The sequence below is a fragment of the Piliocolobus tephrosceles genome, chromosome 20 (genome assembly GCF_002776525.5).
Source record: "Piliocolobus tephrosceles isolate RC106 chromosome 20, ASM277652v3, whole genome shotgun sequence".
Lineage (NCBI taxonomy): Eukaryota > Metazoa > Chordata > Mammalia > Primates > Cercopithecidae > Piliocolobus > Piliocolobus tephrosceles.
In genome coordinates this window covers 31,155,501-31,172,150 of record NC_045453.1, presented here as the reverse complement: position 1 = coordinate 31,172,150, position 16,650 = coordinate 31,155,501, and the positions used below count along the sequence as shown (strand labels likewise).

At 40.5% G+C, this 16,650-nt stretch overlaps 1 protein-coding gene across 2 annotated transcripts in view; it reads right to left on the bottom strand.

The window, feature by feature from the left end:
- VAPB (VAMP associated protein B and C) overlaps positions 1-16,650 on the bottom strand; it is a 57,679-nt gene that overhangs the window by 20,037 nt on the left and 20,992 nt on the right. For both annotated transcript variants that reach the window (XM_023231897.1, XM_023231898.1), the window contains exon 2: positions 7,392-7,544. In XM_023231897.1, the coding sequence (XP_023087665.1) occupies positions 7,392-7,544 (153 nt within the window). The remainder of the gene's footprint in view (positions 1-7,391; positions 7,545-16,650) is intronic.

The following is a 16,650-nucleotide window of genomic DNA, read 5'->3' as shown; positions in this document are numbered from 1 at the left end:
CCCGTCTCGGCCTCCCAAAGTGCTGGGATTACAGGCTTGAGCCACCGCGCCCGGCAAGCACTCCCATTTCTAACAGGTCCCCAGGTGGGCTGCTGCTGCTGCTGCTGCTACTGGCCCAGGGCCTGCACCTGGAAAATCTGTGCTGTACTATACCCCTAACATCACAGTTCCTGCTGAAACACCATTTCATACCACAGTGCCTACTGTGGGCACCTTACTTTGTTGGGAGACTGTCAACTCCAAGACTCCTAAGCTCCTACTGACACGTTTGCCTTTTCTCCCCAGTGAGACTGAGACCAGAACTTAATGTTTTAATAGCTCACATTCTGGGTGCTAATTTGCATTTTTTTCATTAGCTGACAGGTTTGCACCTTCTTCTCTTCCAACATTCAAAGCGTTCCTGAATCATGCTCTCCCTAGAAATATCCTTGGAGAAGCCCAAAGAAGAAACCCTCCTTTACCCCCACCAGCTGGCTTTTCTTCTGTCCTGCTTCCCAGAGTCACTCCCTCCCTTCCAAGTGGGCAAGACAGGGCTTCCAGCTTCTGATGGCAGTGCCCTCAGTCTCGCACTCCCCATCCTCTCACAAAGCCTGCATAAAGACTGTCCTCTACCATACTGTGCTTATAGGATCGGAATGAAGTCACTGATCCACTTTTTTGAGACTAATCAAAGACACAGATACATACATGCCAAGCAGAGCTCCTGATGAGCTGGAGATAACCAGCATTACCTAAACAAGGTGATATAATTCTAGCCTAAAGCAAAGAAGCTGGACATTTTAGACTGTGAGCAAATTTATCATTTCCTTTAGGGTCCTCAACACATTGAGATCATGACCACCTTGGTGGACCTCTGCCTATTCAGGGGCCCATGGATGGAACTCTGAGTCTAGCAAGTAAATAATGAATTGCATTTACTAATAAATCAGTTAACGCTGAAGAGTCTTTGTGTTCTCTACAGGATTTTCCGGTTTCTGTATTCTGTCTTAGAAAACAAACTCCTCACAGTCTGATTATTTGTGCAGAGACTAGTACAAATGTGCTGACAGTGAGGTCTCCTTTCTCCAGTATCAATGGAAGATGAAGACTGCTATCTACAGGCACTGGCCAAATAATAAGGCTTATTCACTCTTTTTTATAAATATCTTTTAAAATGTAAATCTTTTTCAAAAATCCAACATGCTTTTCAGTCTCCTCTAACATTTATAACGGAATACAACAGACCCCTTTTCTAATTACTCTTATGTTGTGACATGAACCCCCATTATATACCACCTTAGTGAAACCTACAAGCTGTGTCTCTTGGGGTTGATCACCTAAAACATGGAGAACAGTTCCCCGAGGCTTAAGGAATTCCAGCCCCCCACTGTTATTTCTGAATGCTCTGCACTTGCTCTCTGTGGTGTTCTTGCCCAGCACGTCCACTGTCTGCTACGCGCTGTCACACGGGCCACTTTCAATGTGGCCACCTCTCTACCCCTTTCCCTTTATTCTGATCTGTGATGGGCTGGCAACCAGGACAGGGTTAACAGTAAGTCTAAGGTAAGAATAAACAAGACAACATTCAAGACTGGAGAGCCCTCAAGTGTGTAAGTATGCAAGGACCCGTAATGAGCAAAAAGAAAATCACTTTTGGCTTCTTAAAAATTTTCTTTGCTTATTTTTTGCTTCTCAGTTATGCTGTACATAGTTGAAGTTACCTTCAGCTGAGGTAGACGAAACGTGTAAGTCCTCTCGATCTTGATATTTGAAAATGTAAAGAATAAACTGTGTCATAGTCACAAGAAAAGTAACAATTCTTAATTAAAAAGCTAAGTATTACAGTAAACGTGTAAAAACCCTTGAAAGCGTAATTAAGCTGAATTTTTGTTGGCAATTTTCTTTTTTCTACTTTTTGTTTAACCAGAATCTCATCTGGTGAAAAAGATTAAAGACATCTTTTAAAGTATGAATGTGGGTTGTTGTTATCTGAGAGTAATAAGCCTGGTTCATGGAAACCACTTACAAAAAAGTTTCGCTTATCAGAGACTTCCAAAGCAAACAATCAAACTAAGAAGAATGTTGCTGTTAAGAAGCCCAAACACCCCATATGCAGCTCCCACTATCAGTGCTTGGTGGACAAATATTTGGCTTCTTTGTCTAAGGGCTCTGTGCACTTATACCCTAGTGCTAATCACCTGAAAGGTGCACCCCGGTTGACTGGTCCAGGGCCACCAAACAGCTACATTAAACCGAGTCAGGGAAATCTTAAAAGGATTAATTATTAATCACAATACTATCCATTTAAATTAACTGATCAATGTTTCCATCCAAGAAGAGCTGCTGATGTTCATGCTCTGTCCTGAGGACTTTTTTTTTTTTTTGAGATGGAGTTTCCCTCTTGTCGCCCAGGCTGGAGTGCAACGGCACGATCTTGGCTCACTGCAACCTCCGCCTCCCGGGTTCAAGCAATTCTCCTGCCTCAGCCTTCCTGAGTAGCTGGGATTACAGGCATGTGCCACCATGCCCAGCTACTTTTGTATGTTTAGTAGAGACGGGGTTTCTCCATGCTGGTCAGGCTGGTCTTGAACTCCCAACCTCAGGTGATCCATCCGCCTCGGCCTCCCAAAGTGCTGGGATTACAGGCATGAGCCATCGCACCTGGCTGTCCTGAGAATTTTACTGGAAAAACTTTATGCTTTAAATGTGATTGAAAAGAGTGCTGAAAAGGGCTGTATGTCAGGAATGAATACTGCTCCTTAATCCTTTGAATTCTAATTTAAAACACAGATTCAGACACCGGGAGTTTTGTGTTTGTCTTTAATTCATTTTCAATTCCCAAGGTACACTTAGTAAAGTACATCTGTACCTAAATATTGGTATCTTTAATGACTCTTTCCAATGCCCCCCTCCACACACAGATATTTTGCATTTCTAATTTGCTTGGTACACAGGCAACCAATGTACATAATTGAACTACAAATGGAAGCATACTTGCTACTTTAGTGAAATTAGAATTCAGTGAAGGTTATAAAAATATTAAACTTAGTATCATATTACAGGAAGCGTAAGTATTTTTGATGGGCCCATAATTTTACCACTTCACCTGCTGTATCCGCTGGCAAACATGGTTTGGAATATTAATGGAAAACTCCCTCATTATTAACTGAAGCACTAAAAAAAAAAAAAAAAAAAAATCCACAACCACTAACAGCTTACCACAAAGAGATTTTCAAAATTATGTACCTTAAAAATATTTTCCCACCATACAGTTCAGAAAATAGATTTAATTTTGTAAAGCTAGAACAACTGGGAAGATCCCCTACTGCCTCAAAACAATTCATTAATTCAAAAATTTCTTTATTCCTTACATTTGAAATTTCAGGAGGAAAAATATCCAACCTCCCGTTCTCCAATCTTTATTTAAGTGTACCTATTTTGCTGAGGTCCAGAGTAAATAATTCAAAACCATCTCTAGTTGATAGTATGTATCATGGAGCAAGGGGCCAAAACCACAGCGTTCTGGGCCAGTGAATGCAAACAGAAAGCCCCCCACACCCCCTACCTACCAGGCTGCCTCATCCAACAAGCACAAACCCCAGAAGGGGCTACAATAAAAATGAGATAAGACAAGCACCTACGGAAAGGACAAAGAAAAGGATTCAAATCATAGGTCCAGGGGGCCATATCTTAAAGCAACTCTTTGGTAGAGCCCACACATTATAAACCACTGACACAAAAAGTTTAGGTTATGCCTGTGTCCACTCTTACTTTACCATGTAAGTTTATAAAAGGGAGTTTTTTTAAGGACCCAATAAGTGATCTGCCATGTTCTGAAGAAAATAGCATGATAGGTCAGAGCCTGAACTTTTGAAGCACAATGTAAGGTCCCCTGAATATGAGGGTAATGTGAAAAGGTAAGAACAGCTTCACAGGGTATGTCTCAAAGACATCTGGCTTTCCATGTCACAATCTGGACCTGTGTGCCTTCAAAACCTTGATCCCTCTGGCCAGCACAGGTGCCAGTTCCATGGGCAGACATCATTACCATCAACCCTCCCTCTCTTCCCACCTTCCTGCTTCCCTCCTCTCTTTCTTTCCTTCCCCCTCCGTCCCTCCTCTCTTTAAAATAATGATCTACAGCCTTCCCGAATGGCTAGTGCATCCCAAAGGTTTTCAGAAATGGGAAAAGTGCACTGGTCATGTCCTTCTTAGGTATGTCCTGCCCACTCTGGGTGGTGGGCAGGGCAATGCTAGCAGTATTTTAAGTTGATTTGGTGGCCACCTTTTTAAAGATTGTATCTGAAAATGTACTGGCAACTTTTCACTACAAAACAAATGAATATTATACAAGGAAGAGAAAATACAAATTTCTTCTCAAAATTAGGAAAGGTCTATAAACAAACAAAATGTAGGGGTTGATTTATTTCTAAACAGTCAATTCAACTAGCCGGTTTTTGTCAAAGCTAGAGGAAGAACAATGTACAAATGTACCACTCTTGTACCATGTTGTCGATTCTGCAGTATTTGTAAACATTCTGTAAGGTAGACACTCTTCTCCCTACCTTACAAGTGAGAAAACAAGAACCTAGAAAGGTTAATAGGTTGGTCAAAATTCAGCCGGCTGGTTAAACAGCATAACTGGTCTTCCTGTTCAGGTTTCCTGACCTCAAATCCACTAATCTTTGAAGAGAGTGGGTAAAACCAAGCTTGGCCATGTGCACATCTGGGGAGAAGGGGAGGCTGGCTTTTGGATAATCTGCACTGCCTGTCCACTGGTATCCTCCTCCTCCTGAGGACTCTACTGACTCACCAAGATGTCATCATGTAGCTGTATTAATACCAAGAGGACTCCTGGAAAAAGGCAGTGCTTTTTATCCCAAGCTGTGCACGTCTAATAAATGATGCAGTGGTCCCTCAGTGATACAAATGCAGCAAATGGGACTGGTCTCCTTTGCTGACTTGCAAGGCTGTCCTAGAAATGCAATGATATCTGGCTTCACCTTGGTTCCCCTCAAGCACTGAGATAAACACCAAATAATAACAAAGGAACCCTTTTCCAAGGTGCAGATACGATCTTGTCTCATCTAGGAAGAAAGTCTACAGACACATGGACATTTTATTATTCAACTACTTTTTCCCCCAAATACATTAAACTTTGAGAATGATGGTATTTTTTATATTCATTCATAAGTGGGGTCATCCTCTAGCACTACTGAGGCAGTTTAGTATGACAGAAAGAGCCCTGGATCAGGAGCCAAGCCACTAGCTTCAAATAGCAGTGCTGCCATGACCATCCACGTGACCCTTGATGACTATGCCACACTCTGTGCCTTACTTCATCTGCCAAAGGAAGGCCACAACCACAAAGTCTTGGTCTTCCTTGTGTAAGCAATCATAGATCAGAACAAAGGCAGAGTTTGCTTTTGCTTTTTAAAAATTCCCATGATGGGGAAACAATGGATCTTCCTGAAAGACAGACAGAGATGCTGGGCACAACAGCTCAAGCATGTAATCCTCGCATTTTGGGAGGCCGAGATGGGTGGATCACACGAGGTCAGGAGTTTGAGGCCAGCCTGGCCAACATGGTGAAACCCTGTCTCTACTAAAAATACAAAAATTACCAGGTGTGGAGGCACGCACCTGTAATCCTAGCTACTCGGGAGGCTGAGACATGAGAATTGCTTGAATCTGGGAGGTGGAGGTTGCAGTGAGCCGAGATGGCGCCACTGCACTCCAGCCTGGGCAACAAAGTGAGACTCTTTAAAAAAAAAAAAAAAAAAAAAAGAGATAGAGACATACACATACACCCACCCATACATATTTATATTTTATATCAGAAAACATACTAACATTGTACAACTACCTACTGAGATTCTTTTATTCAGAAAACCATGCTGCGTTCCCTGTTCTTACTGTGAAAATTGGTAATTTTCATCTACTGACAAACTTGCTCAAATTTGATACGGGCATGGGAATTGAGGGGGGAAAGTAGATAAAATAGGGGAATAAAAGATTTCAGCTGCCCTTGACGTCAACAGAAAAATTTAAACCATACGGATCCAGAGGATATGGAAATGCCAAAATCCCAGTCCCTTCCTTTCTCCAGAGTGCTGTGCTGCAGTTCAAAGAGCATGGGCTTCAGAGCCAGTCAGAATGATCCACATCTTGGCTCTGTCACTTGCTATCTTCATGATCCTATGACCACCAGTCTACTTCTTAGTAAAATGGAGGTAAAAACGCATCCCTCACAGGGCAGGTAAGAGAAATGACATGAGATAGCACATGTGCAGGTCCAGCACACAGAAGTCACTCAATCAATGCCAGCTTCCATCCTCCTGACTTCAAGATAATAACCTGATTCGAGAGTCCAGATCAGGTCTTGCAGACTCAGAGAAGCACAGGGGGAGAGCTGGCATGGGTGCACCATAATGAGAGAGACCAACAGATGCAGGGAATAAGAGTTTGCAGAAATGATCAGATAATGAAACACCTTATATCTTTCCGAAGAGGTGAGTCATTTTTTTTAGGTGTCAAATGAAGAGCCAAAAGTATCACAATCAAAATCATCATGGAAAAAGCCAGAGAGGTACTCACTTCAAATGAGCAGTAGCTTCTACTGATGCAGAAGCCTCTGTGACAGTGAGTCACCTGATATTTACAGGATAAATACACACTCCCCCATAGCTCCTTCTTGGCTGGAGAAGTTCTAATGAGCTGAAAGTTTATTCCATTTCTAAAATGCATTTAAACTCCAACCCATCACTGACATCTCCTTAACTCTGAAATCCAATTCTCAATTTGGGCACTTTACCAGCATCTTTTCAGAAGCTGGATTTTGGAAAATACATGCACTCGCAGACAGAAGGGAAAGCCATCAGACATGCACCAAACTGACACCCTCGAGTATATTCCAATTTCCTCAGCCCTCATCTCCCTTGGCGTTTCACAATCAGTAAAGTGCAGTGGCCAATCATTGGAAATGGCATGAGCTTAATGTCAGAAATCATTTAGCTTAAGTAAGAAAATAACTCCATTTAGCTTTCTCCCACAAAGTAAAATTAAGTTTGTTTAGCCCTTTTATATTTATTGCCAAAGGGCAGATTTAATTTCAAGGGAGTGAAAACAAAACTCATTCTGAAGTGAGGTCTAAAGTTATCACTTCAGTTTTGCTCTAACTATTGAGGTGCAAAGGGGCTGTAAGCATTGAAACAAGGAGGCATTAATTATGAAAAACAGGTGACTGGGACCCAGCTTTCTGATCAGGGGGTGGAGGATTGTCGGGTAGGGTAGGGGGTGGGTGGAGAGAAGTCTATCTTCTTCTTTTGCTACACTGCAAATACAAACTTTAAGAAAACCTACTGTCCAGGGGCCTTTTGAGTCCACCCTCCAGGCCTCGTCTCGGGACTTACCAGATACATTAATTGAGGCCCCTGCATCAATGATTCCGCTGTTGGGCCTCACACAGTACCTACGTGGCGCTGTAGTCTTCACCTTAAAACACACATTTCGGTCTGTTGGATTGCCAAGCTTCAGGTTGGTGGTGACAACATCAGTGAAGGGACCTGTAGAATGAGACAGAGACTGATTGGGGGTCTCATGAGGAAAGTTGAGAAGGTTTGTGGAAAGGAGAGCTATAAATATAGTTAAGGGAAGATTTGAGATCCACGATTATCTCATTAACATGCCAATGGATGAAAGAGATGAGCTGAGGATAATGTACTACCAGTAACGTCTAATATTTACCATGTTCCCACTATTTCACTAGATACCTAGTGTAAGTATTCTAGCATACAGCATCTCACTGAACCCCCACAACTTTATGATTATTGCTGTTTTGTAAATGAGAAAACTGAGGCTTGCGGGGACAAGTTACTAGTCCAAGTTTTCATGATAGTGGTAGTGAGGATCTGTAACCAGATGGCTTGCATCTAAGGCCAGTTCTTACCCATGCTAAATACTGGTTTCCACAAAAACAATATGAAATCTAACAGGGAGAGTGCAAAGGACTAAACTCGGTCCAAAATGATTATCTAAAGCACAGTGTGCCAAGAGTAGCAGATGGAAGAAAGACTTTGAGGTGTTAACGGTCTATAAACACAGAAACTCTCAACATTATAGTGTTGCTACAGAAAACTTCGTATCACCTTAGGCTATAGCAAGAAGTTCAGAGTCCTGCTGGGCAGTCCACACCTGAAACATTACAGACAGTATTAACTACTGAGGCTACCGGGAGGATTCAAACAGGCTCAGTGGCCTGAAGATACTTTTTATTACTATTATTTATTCACTTCCTACTTTACTAGATTTTTTTAATTAAAAAAGTAAAACATGCTTCTTAAACCAAACAATAAAAGATGTATAAACAGGAATAAGCTTTACTTTGTCCCCTGAGATAACTAATATTAACAATATGGGAGATCTTTCTACATCATCTATGTTTACACAAATAATATACATGCACACATGTGCAAGGGATGGGGGCTAACAAATAATGAAATAATACTATTCCTAGGCCGGGCACGGTGGCTCAAGCCTGTAATCCCAGCACTTTGGGAGGCCGAGATGGGCGGATCACGAGGTCAGGAGATCGAGACCATCCTGGCTAACACGGTGAAACCCCGTCTCTACTAAAACTACAAAAAAAAACTAGCCGGGCGAGGTGGTGGGCGCCTGTAGTCTCAGCTACTCGGGAGGCTGAGGCAGGAGAATGGCGTAAACCCGGGAGGCGGAGCTTGCAGTGAGCTGAGATCCGGCCACTGCACTCCAGTCCGGGCGACAGAGCAAGACTCCGCCTCAAAAAAAAAAAAAAAAATTTCTATTCCTATTACTCTGAAAGTTGCTTTTCTGCATTTACCCCTCTATGGTGGACATGTGATCTCTGTGTTTATTAGTCAGGTGGCTACAAAAACTGAGGTCCTTTTCAACACCTTTTCAAACTTACATATTTTTCACCTGTACGTAAGTATTTCTGTGTTTCCTCTAGGCAAGTTCTTAACTCTGGTCTTTACATTTGCAAGGAAACCAGAAGTGAAGGTGGGGAAAGAGTGTGTGCTTATTTGTTCACAAATACGTAATGTTGACCTAACAAAGTCATTCAAATGTGTGTTCTGAAAAACTTCTCAATGAGACTCTAAGCTCCTAAGGACAAGCATTATGCCTTACCCATCTCTGTAGCCCCAGCACTGTGGCTGCATGGAATAAAGATCTCAATCCACATATTCACCAAGAAGAAAACCACTTGTGTGTGGATTATCTCCAGCAAAATTAAAATCTCAGGCTGGTGTCTCTACTCTTGAGGTGCTCAGGGCATGAAAAAAAAAAAATCAATCTGATATGGGCTTATCTTAATACAAATTAAGAAATCAAAAATGGTGATAAGGAAGGAAGGAAATGGGACTCAATCCCAAAATCAAACGACAGCCAGTTCTGCTATGAGGCTTATTTTGAAAACATAAATTTGATCCAACATTACTCATGTGCATATTAGAGGGATATTCTGGGCATAAACAATTTTCATATTTGTTTCTGCGTGATTTTGTCTGCTATCAACACTAGAGGAACACAGAAAACTGCTCCTTGCTGAACCCAACTGCAAAGAAATACAGAAAACTTAAAAGCACACACACCTCAACCACCTACGAGATACCTCAGTTCACCTTGTGGGTAATGAGCCACACCTATCCACACCTGGTATTACAACTTTCCATATCATTTCAAGTAATCCTCCTTACTTCAAGAAAACAACTCTTCTGATGTCCATATCCACAGACAAACTTTGGGTCTTTTTCAAGAAAAGTGCCATATCTGCTGTAGCATTTGTGGGTTTACCAGTGCCCTATCTTTGTGCATGCGTCACCAACAAAGTCTTTGAGTGCTGTGCTCCTAACCACACTTCCCTCATAATCCCTGTGGTTTTTACTGAGCTATTCAGTATAGCGTGGTGATTCCAGGAATGCATTACAGCAGAACTGACTATACTACTGCATCATCTATTGTTTTGTGAATTATTATTGCAAACACTATTCTCATTCCACGAGCAGTGACACCTTCACAGATGCAACACTCCATGAGAATTTCTCCATTTGCTTACCTTTCTATCACAAACAACTCTATCACTACACTCTAAGTCAGCTCCCCATTGAAAACTAAGAGTACAAAGGAGGCCAGGTACCTGTGGCCCAAAAGGATTTTCAGCTACAGTAAGGGAGAGCCAGATGCTGACGCTGCTCCATCCTTGCATCAAGTTCTTGGCATAAAGGGAGAAACAGGACACTTGGTGCTGAAGCAGTGCTGGGGAGATTATAGAGGCAGCACTCTCCGTGACTACCCTTTTCCACTCTCCAACACAGGCAGTCTGACTCATAATAAAGATGGAGAAAAAGCTGTCCTCCTAGTAAGTCTCTTTGCTTGCTTAAGGAAGGGATCACTTCAGCACTCACAGAGTAGAGGGAAAAAGACTAGCTATGCAAGCTCTGATTTTCTAGGGTCAAACCAGCAATAAAACACACACACAGACAGGCATAAAGGACAAACAAACCTATGAGGGCACAAGCAAATCACCATGTACATGCATTCATCTAAAAACTGCAACTCAGAAGAACTCCACATAAGCACAGCAGCAGCACAACACTGGGGGAAGGGAGAAAAAAGTGGACAAAAATGTGCACGACATAAAGAGACACCTGAAATTAGGGTGAGCTTTCAAATATAAAGCCGAGGGATGACAGGTACTCAACAACAGTTTGAATGTGATTCAGAAACTCTCAGGCCACAAAGCGTTCTAAATCAAAGCTTAATCAAAGCTTAAAGTGATTAGTTTCAACAAGATTCTGCCTCAAAAAACATGGAAGTATCTTCAGAGCAGAATGCCAAGAATTCATAATGGCCCCCAAAACATCCAAAAATACATAGATCATTTTTTCTAAAATGGTTTGAAGTATAGTGAGAGCAGAAAACCAGGATGCTGGCAAGATTCCACTGTGATGAAATCCAGAATACTTGCTAGTTTCCAATTCAGTTTCTAGTCTCTTCCTTCCCTCCTCTCCCCCTTATGAATTTGGGGTGTGAGGATCCCAAATTTAAGTATTTGTTTATTTCTTACACTGACCTCTTCTTCCAAGTACTCTACAAAAATAAGCCAAATTTAAATGTAAATATTTAACTGTTTTTAAAAATTTCCCCAGGTTAATCCATTACATCACAATTAATTGCTATTACACAGCAATCTTAATGGTGCTTCAACTTACATAAATCACATAAAAGGAAGTCTAAATTGTTAAAAGACAAGCAATATCTGTAATAATAAACAGGATAAAATAAACATCCCAGATTTCTCCCTCCACAATACTAGGTCTTTACACGCTTGGGATTTCTTGGCCTTTCACGGGCTTTTATTTGTAAAAATCTGGAGGGAACTATACTGAAAATATACGCAATGAAACAACATCACTGGTAAAACAACAAAGTCCCATAGGTAAAAATCCAGATAGTTTGTAAGAACAGGCCAACCTTCCTCTCCCTACTCTGGTCAATTTACTCCAAGAATTTTATTGAAAATAAATTATATTCGATTTGAATAATTACAGGAAATAAACTATGTTAGTGTTCTCCTTTTCCCCTGTATTAATGGATTAGCATACACAAAACCTTCAATAAAAATGATGTAAAAGCTTATGAGCATCATTCAGATTTTTACTAGTCACTTTCACTTCATAAAACTGCCATTTCCATTAAAGCATTATGTTAAAAATGGGATTTTACTATACCAACATGCGTATTTATCACCAATGAATTTAAACACTACTTATAAAGTACAGAGTCAATTTTACAAATGAAATCTCCTTCTAAACTTAGAATTTTTCCTTTTTAGAGATAAAAAAATGATGTGTCTCTAGAACCACAGTATATACTTTAAATCATTTTTAATCTTCTATTCCTTATTTCAGATAATGTCTGCAGAACTAGGAACTAAGCATCTAAAATGTGAAATGGGAGGTTAAAAAAGTGAAAAAACATGAATTTGGGAGAAATTGGCAATACTCTTTGAAACTGTTACTCTTTTTTAATAATGTAAACAATGCCCTTTGCATCCTAGATTATGCATATACTCACCTGTGAACATTTGTGCGAGTTTGCTGAAGATGTTTATGAAACAGCACTAACTAAAAATGAATTCCTTGACATGCTCTAAAATGTATTTAGATAAAGCTAAACATAGTATAATTTATTTCCTCCACCTTCCCCCAGGACCCACTGTGCTTGGATTTTTGTCATTTTAAATTGTGTTTAAGGAAATAAGAGGTAAGAGTAAGACAGTAAGAGGGGCTAGAATTGACCCGTTTTAGAAGGCAAATACTACAATACCAGCAAAATCTTGAATACCATTAAAACTCAAAGAAGAAATAGTTGCTTTTTACTCTCAGTTACAAAAATCGGGCCTTAAGATGTACAAAGTTCTGGTTTAAAGGTCAAAGAAGACAGTCACATTCCAGCACAACATTAAGAGGTCAGGTTCCAGGTGTTAAAAATGTCATAAAAAAATGGCTGAATAAACTTATCAGTCAGGAAACCTAAGAGCATTTTGTGGGGAAAGTATTCCATTAAATCTTTAAACAGTCTCCTGATCTACATATGATTTAAATGCTTTTCTGTAATTATTCATTCAAGACCCATGGAAGAAAAATTAAAATCCTTCCTTTCAGGAAATGTAAATACTACTTCTACAAAAGAATAATTTAAAAGTTCATGTCCCATCAAATTATAAAAAGTAACAATGAAAACTCCCAATGAACTGAAAACTCAATCTAGGCCTTACCTATCTGTATTACCTCAAGAATAGCATAACATCCTATCTAATAAATGGCAAGACAGATGTTTTTAAGGAGTAAATATGTAAGTTTACTTTTTTTTTTTTTTTTTTTTTGAGACAGAGTCTCGCTCTGTCACCCAGGCTGGAGTACAGTGGCACATCTCGGCTCACTGCAACCTCCACCTCCCGAGTTCAAGCGATTCTCGTGCCTCAACCTCCCAAGTAGCTGGGACCACAGGCACATGCCACCACACCTGGCTAATTGTCGTATTTTTAATAGAGACGGGGTTTTACTACATTGGCTAGGGTGGTCTCAAACTCCTGATCTCCAGTGATCCACCCATCTTGGCATCCCAAAATGCTGGGATTAGAGGTGTGAGCCACTGCGCCCAGCCATAATTTTACTTTTAACTCAGCAATTCTACGAGAAAATAAAGGCTAAAATATATTTAGACACCAAACTATAAAACTCCTAGAGGATGACAGAATAAAATCTAGATGGCCTTGGATTTGGAGGTGACTCTACTTACAGCACCAAAACAAAATTCATGAAAAAAATAACTGATAAGCTAGACTTCATTAAAAATAAAAACATCTGTTCTGCAGAACACAAGCAAGTCACAAGCCAGGAGAAAATATTTGCTAAAAACATATCTGAATAAAATACTGTCAACCAAAATATACATAGAACTCTTAAAATTCAATAATATGAAAATGAAGACCAGGTACGGTGGCTCACGCCTGTAATCCCAGCACTTTGGGAGGCCACGGCAGGCAGATCACGAGGTCAGGAGATCAAGACAATCCTGGCTAACACGGTGAAACCCCGTCTCTACTAAAAATACAAAAAACTAGCTGGGCGTGGGGGTGGGCTGAGTAGTCCCAGCTACTCGGGAAGCTGAGGCAGAAGAATGGTATGAACCCAGGAGGCAGAGCTTCCAATGTGCTGAGATCACGCCACTGCACTCCAGCCTGGGCGACAGAACAAAAGAGACTCCGTCTCAAAAATATATATAACAGTAAAATAAAATAAAATAGGCAAAAGATCTGAACAGCCACCTCACCAAAAATGTACAAAGAGCAAATAAACATATGAAAAGATGTCTGGCCGGGTGCAGTGGCTCACGCCTGAAATTGGGAGGCTGAAGCAGGTGGATCAGCTGAGGTCAGGAATTCAAGACCAGCTTGGTTAACAATTATCTACTGAAAATACAAAATTAGCCAACTGTGATAGCCCATGTCTGTAGTCCCAGCTACTGGGGAGGCTGAGGCAGGAGTATCACTTGAACCCAGGAGGTAGAGGTTGCAGTGAGCCAAGACTGTGCCACTGCACTTCAGCCTGGGCGACAGAGTAAGACTCCATCTCAGAAAAACAAAAAAAGAAAAGACGTCCAATGAGATACTATTACACATTTGTTCATTTTCTTATTGTTAGGTTTTAGAATGGCCATATTCTAAACTACTACCAATACCAAGTGTTGGTGAGGATGTGGAACAACAGGAACTCTCATTCACTGCTGGTAGGAATGAAAAATGGGGCACAGCCACTCTGAAAGACCATTTAGCAGTTTCTTACAAAACTAAACATATTCTTACCATACAATCCAGCAATCACCCTCCTTGGTATTTACCCAAGTAAGTGGAAAACTTATATCCACACAAAAACCTGCACATGGATGTTTATAGCAGCTTTATTCATAACTGCCAAAATGCAGAAGCATTTTGTGAGTGGATAAAATAAACTGTGGTATATCCGGACACTGAAATAGTGCTCACTGCTAAAAAGAAATGAGCTATCAAAGCCATGAAAAGACACGGAGGAGCCTTAAATGCATATTCCTGAGTGAAAGCAATCAGTATGAAAAGGTAGCATATTGTATGATTTTTACTTTATGACATTCTGGAAAAGGCAAAACTACAGAGACAATAAAAAGATAAGGCGTTGGCCAGGAGTGGTGGCTCATGCCTGTAATCCAGCACTTTGGGAGGCTGAGTGGGGACATGGATCACTTGAGGTCAGGAGTTTGAGAACAGCCTGGCCAATACGGTGAAACCCCATCTTTAATAAAACTACAAAAATTGGCTGGGTGTGTGGGCACACACCTGTAATCCCAGCAACTCGGGGGGCTGAGGCAGAGGAATAGTTTGAACTCAGGAGGTGAAGGTTGCAGTGAGCCAAGATCGCCCCACTGCCCTCCAGCCTGAGTGATGGAGCAAGACTCTGTCTCAAAAAATAAAAATAAGAAAATAAAATAAAATAAGCTGCTGATAGAATTCGAGGGAGGAAAGAACAGGAGGAGCATAGAGCCTTTTTAGGACAGTGAAACTATTCTGATATTACAATGGTGGATACATGTCATTATACACTTGTCAGAACCCACAGAATGTACAACACTAGAAATGAATACTAATGCAGACTATGGACTCTGGCTAACAACGATGTGTCAATGTAGGTTCACAATGGTAACCAACTCACCACTCAGTGTAGGATGTTGCCAGTGGAGGGGGCTAACCAATGGTAACCAATGTACCACTCAGTGTAGGATGTTGCCAGTGGAGGGGGCTCTTATGCATGTGTGGGGTAGGAGTTACATGAGAACTCTGTGCATACTTCCTGCTCAGTCTTCATGTGAACCTAAAACTGTTCTAAACTATGTTTTTTTTTTAAAGGAAGAGGAAAAAGTATTTGGTCTTTTATATTAATTCACTTTCAGTAGTATCCCCCTTAACATTTCTAACATTAAATATTATTGAGATTTTGAAAATCTATATTGTGCGTGTGTGTGTATATATAGGAATAAAGATTCTTTGTTGTGCAAAATGATTGCTCCTCTTCCTTTTCTAGAGTTCATGAAATTCTGGTTTCACAAATACATATCCTTCCTTTGTAACTTATCTTCTGATGTAGCTACAATACTTTGAAACTCAACCTATATGTTACCAAGTAAGTTATATACCAATTTGATATATAATCTATCAGGTCTCAGCTTTTCAGATATAAGTTTAGAGTTAATAGCTTCACAACAATTTTTTTCACTCTGCATAAAAAAAGCTGTATTATTTTATACTCTTGAAAACACAAATTAGGTACAGTATCTCTCCTTTTCACAGCTTCTCCAAAAAACCAGTTACCATATTTCATTTCAGCTCTAAAAAGATTACCTTCTGGGAAGGTAATAATCTGTCTCCAGAAGCCTATGACTTTTGATGGATTTTGTTAAGACAATAAAAGTGTGCTTGAGGTTTCAATACAGAAGACTGTATGTGGGAAAAATACACTAAAATGGAGGGACACAGACACTCTAAAGTAAAATCTGTTGGGTATCTTATTAATATCTTTAAATTTTACCCTTTGACAGTCTATTTTCATTAAAAAGTATCCTATTGCTTTCTGCTTTCCATACCCATCTGCAGTGCACCAATCTCCACGTTATTTCTTTTCTTGTTTATGTAAATCAATCTTCCCCTTCTAGAATGGAAACTCCACCAACACAGACTTTTTTGTCCCTCTTGTTCATTACTGATCATCAGCACCTAGAACACTTGCAGGCACAGAACAGATGCTCAATAAATATATTTGCTGAATGAACAAACAGCCATGCCATGCTTCCATCTACTTCACACAATGGCTGTATTCTTCCTCCATGCACCCACTGTATGCACATCCAGGCTCTGGGTGAATAAATACCGAGACAACTGCTGCTCCCGTTCCAGCATTACACCCTTTTCATCTTCTGCATAGGACATATTTTGTTTGTTCCTTTCCTGTTTCCACATGGAGTGGGGGGCGGGGTGGGGTGTCTATCCTATTCATCACCAGATCCTCCGAACAGTGCCACAAACACAGTAAAAATGTATGC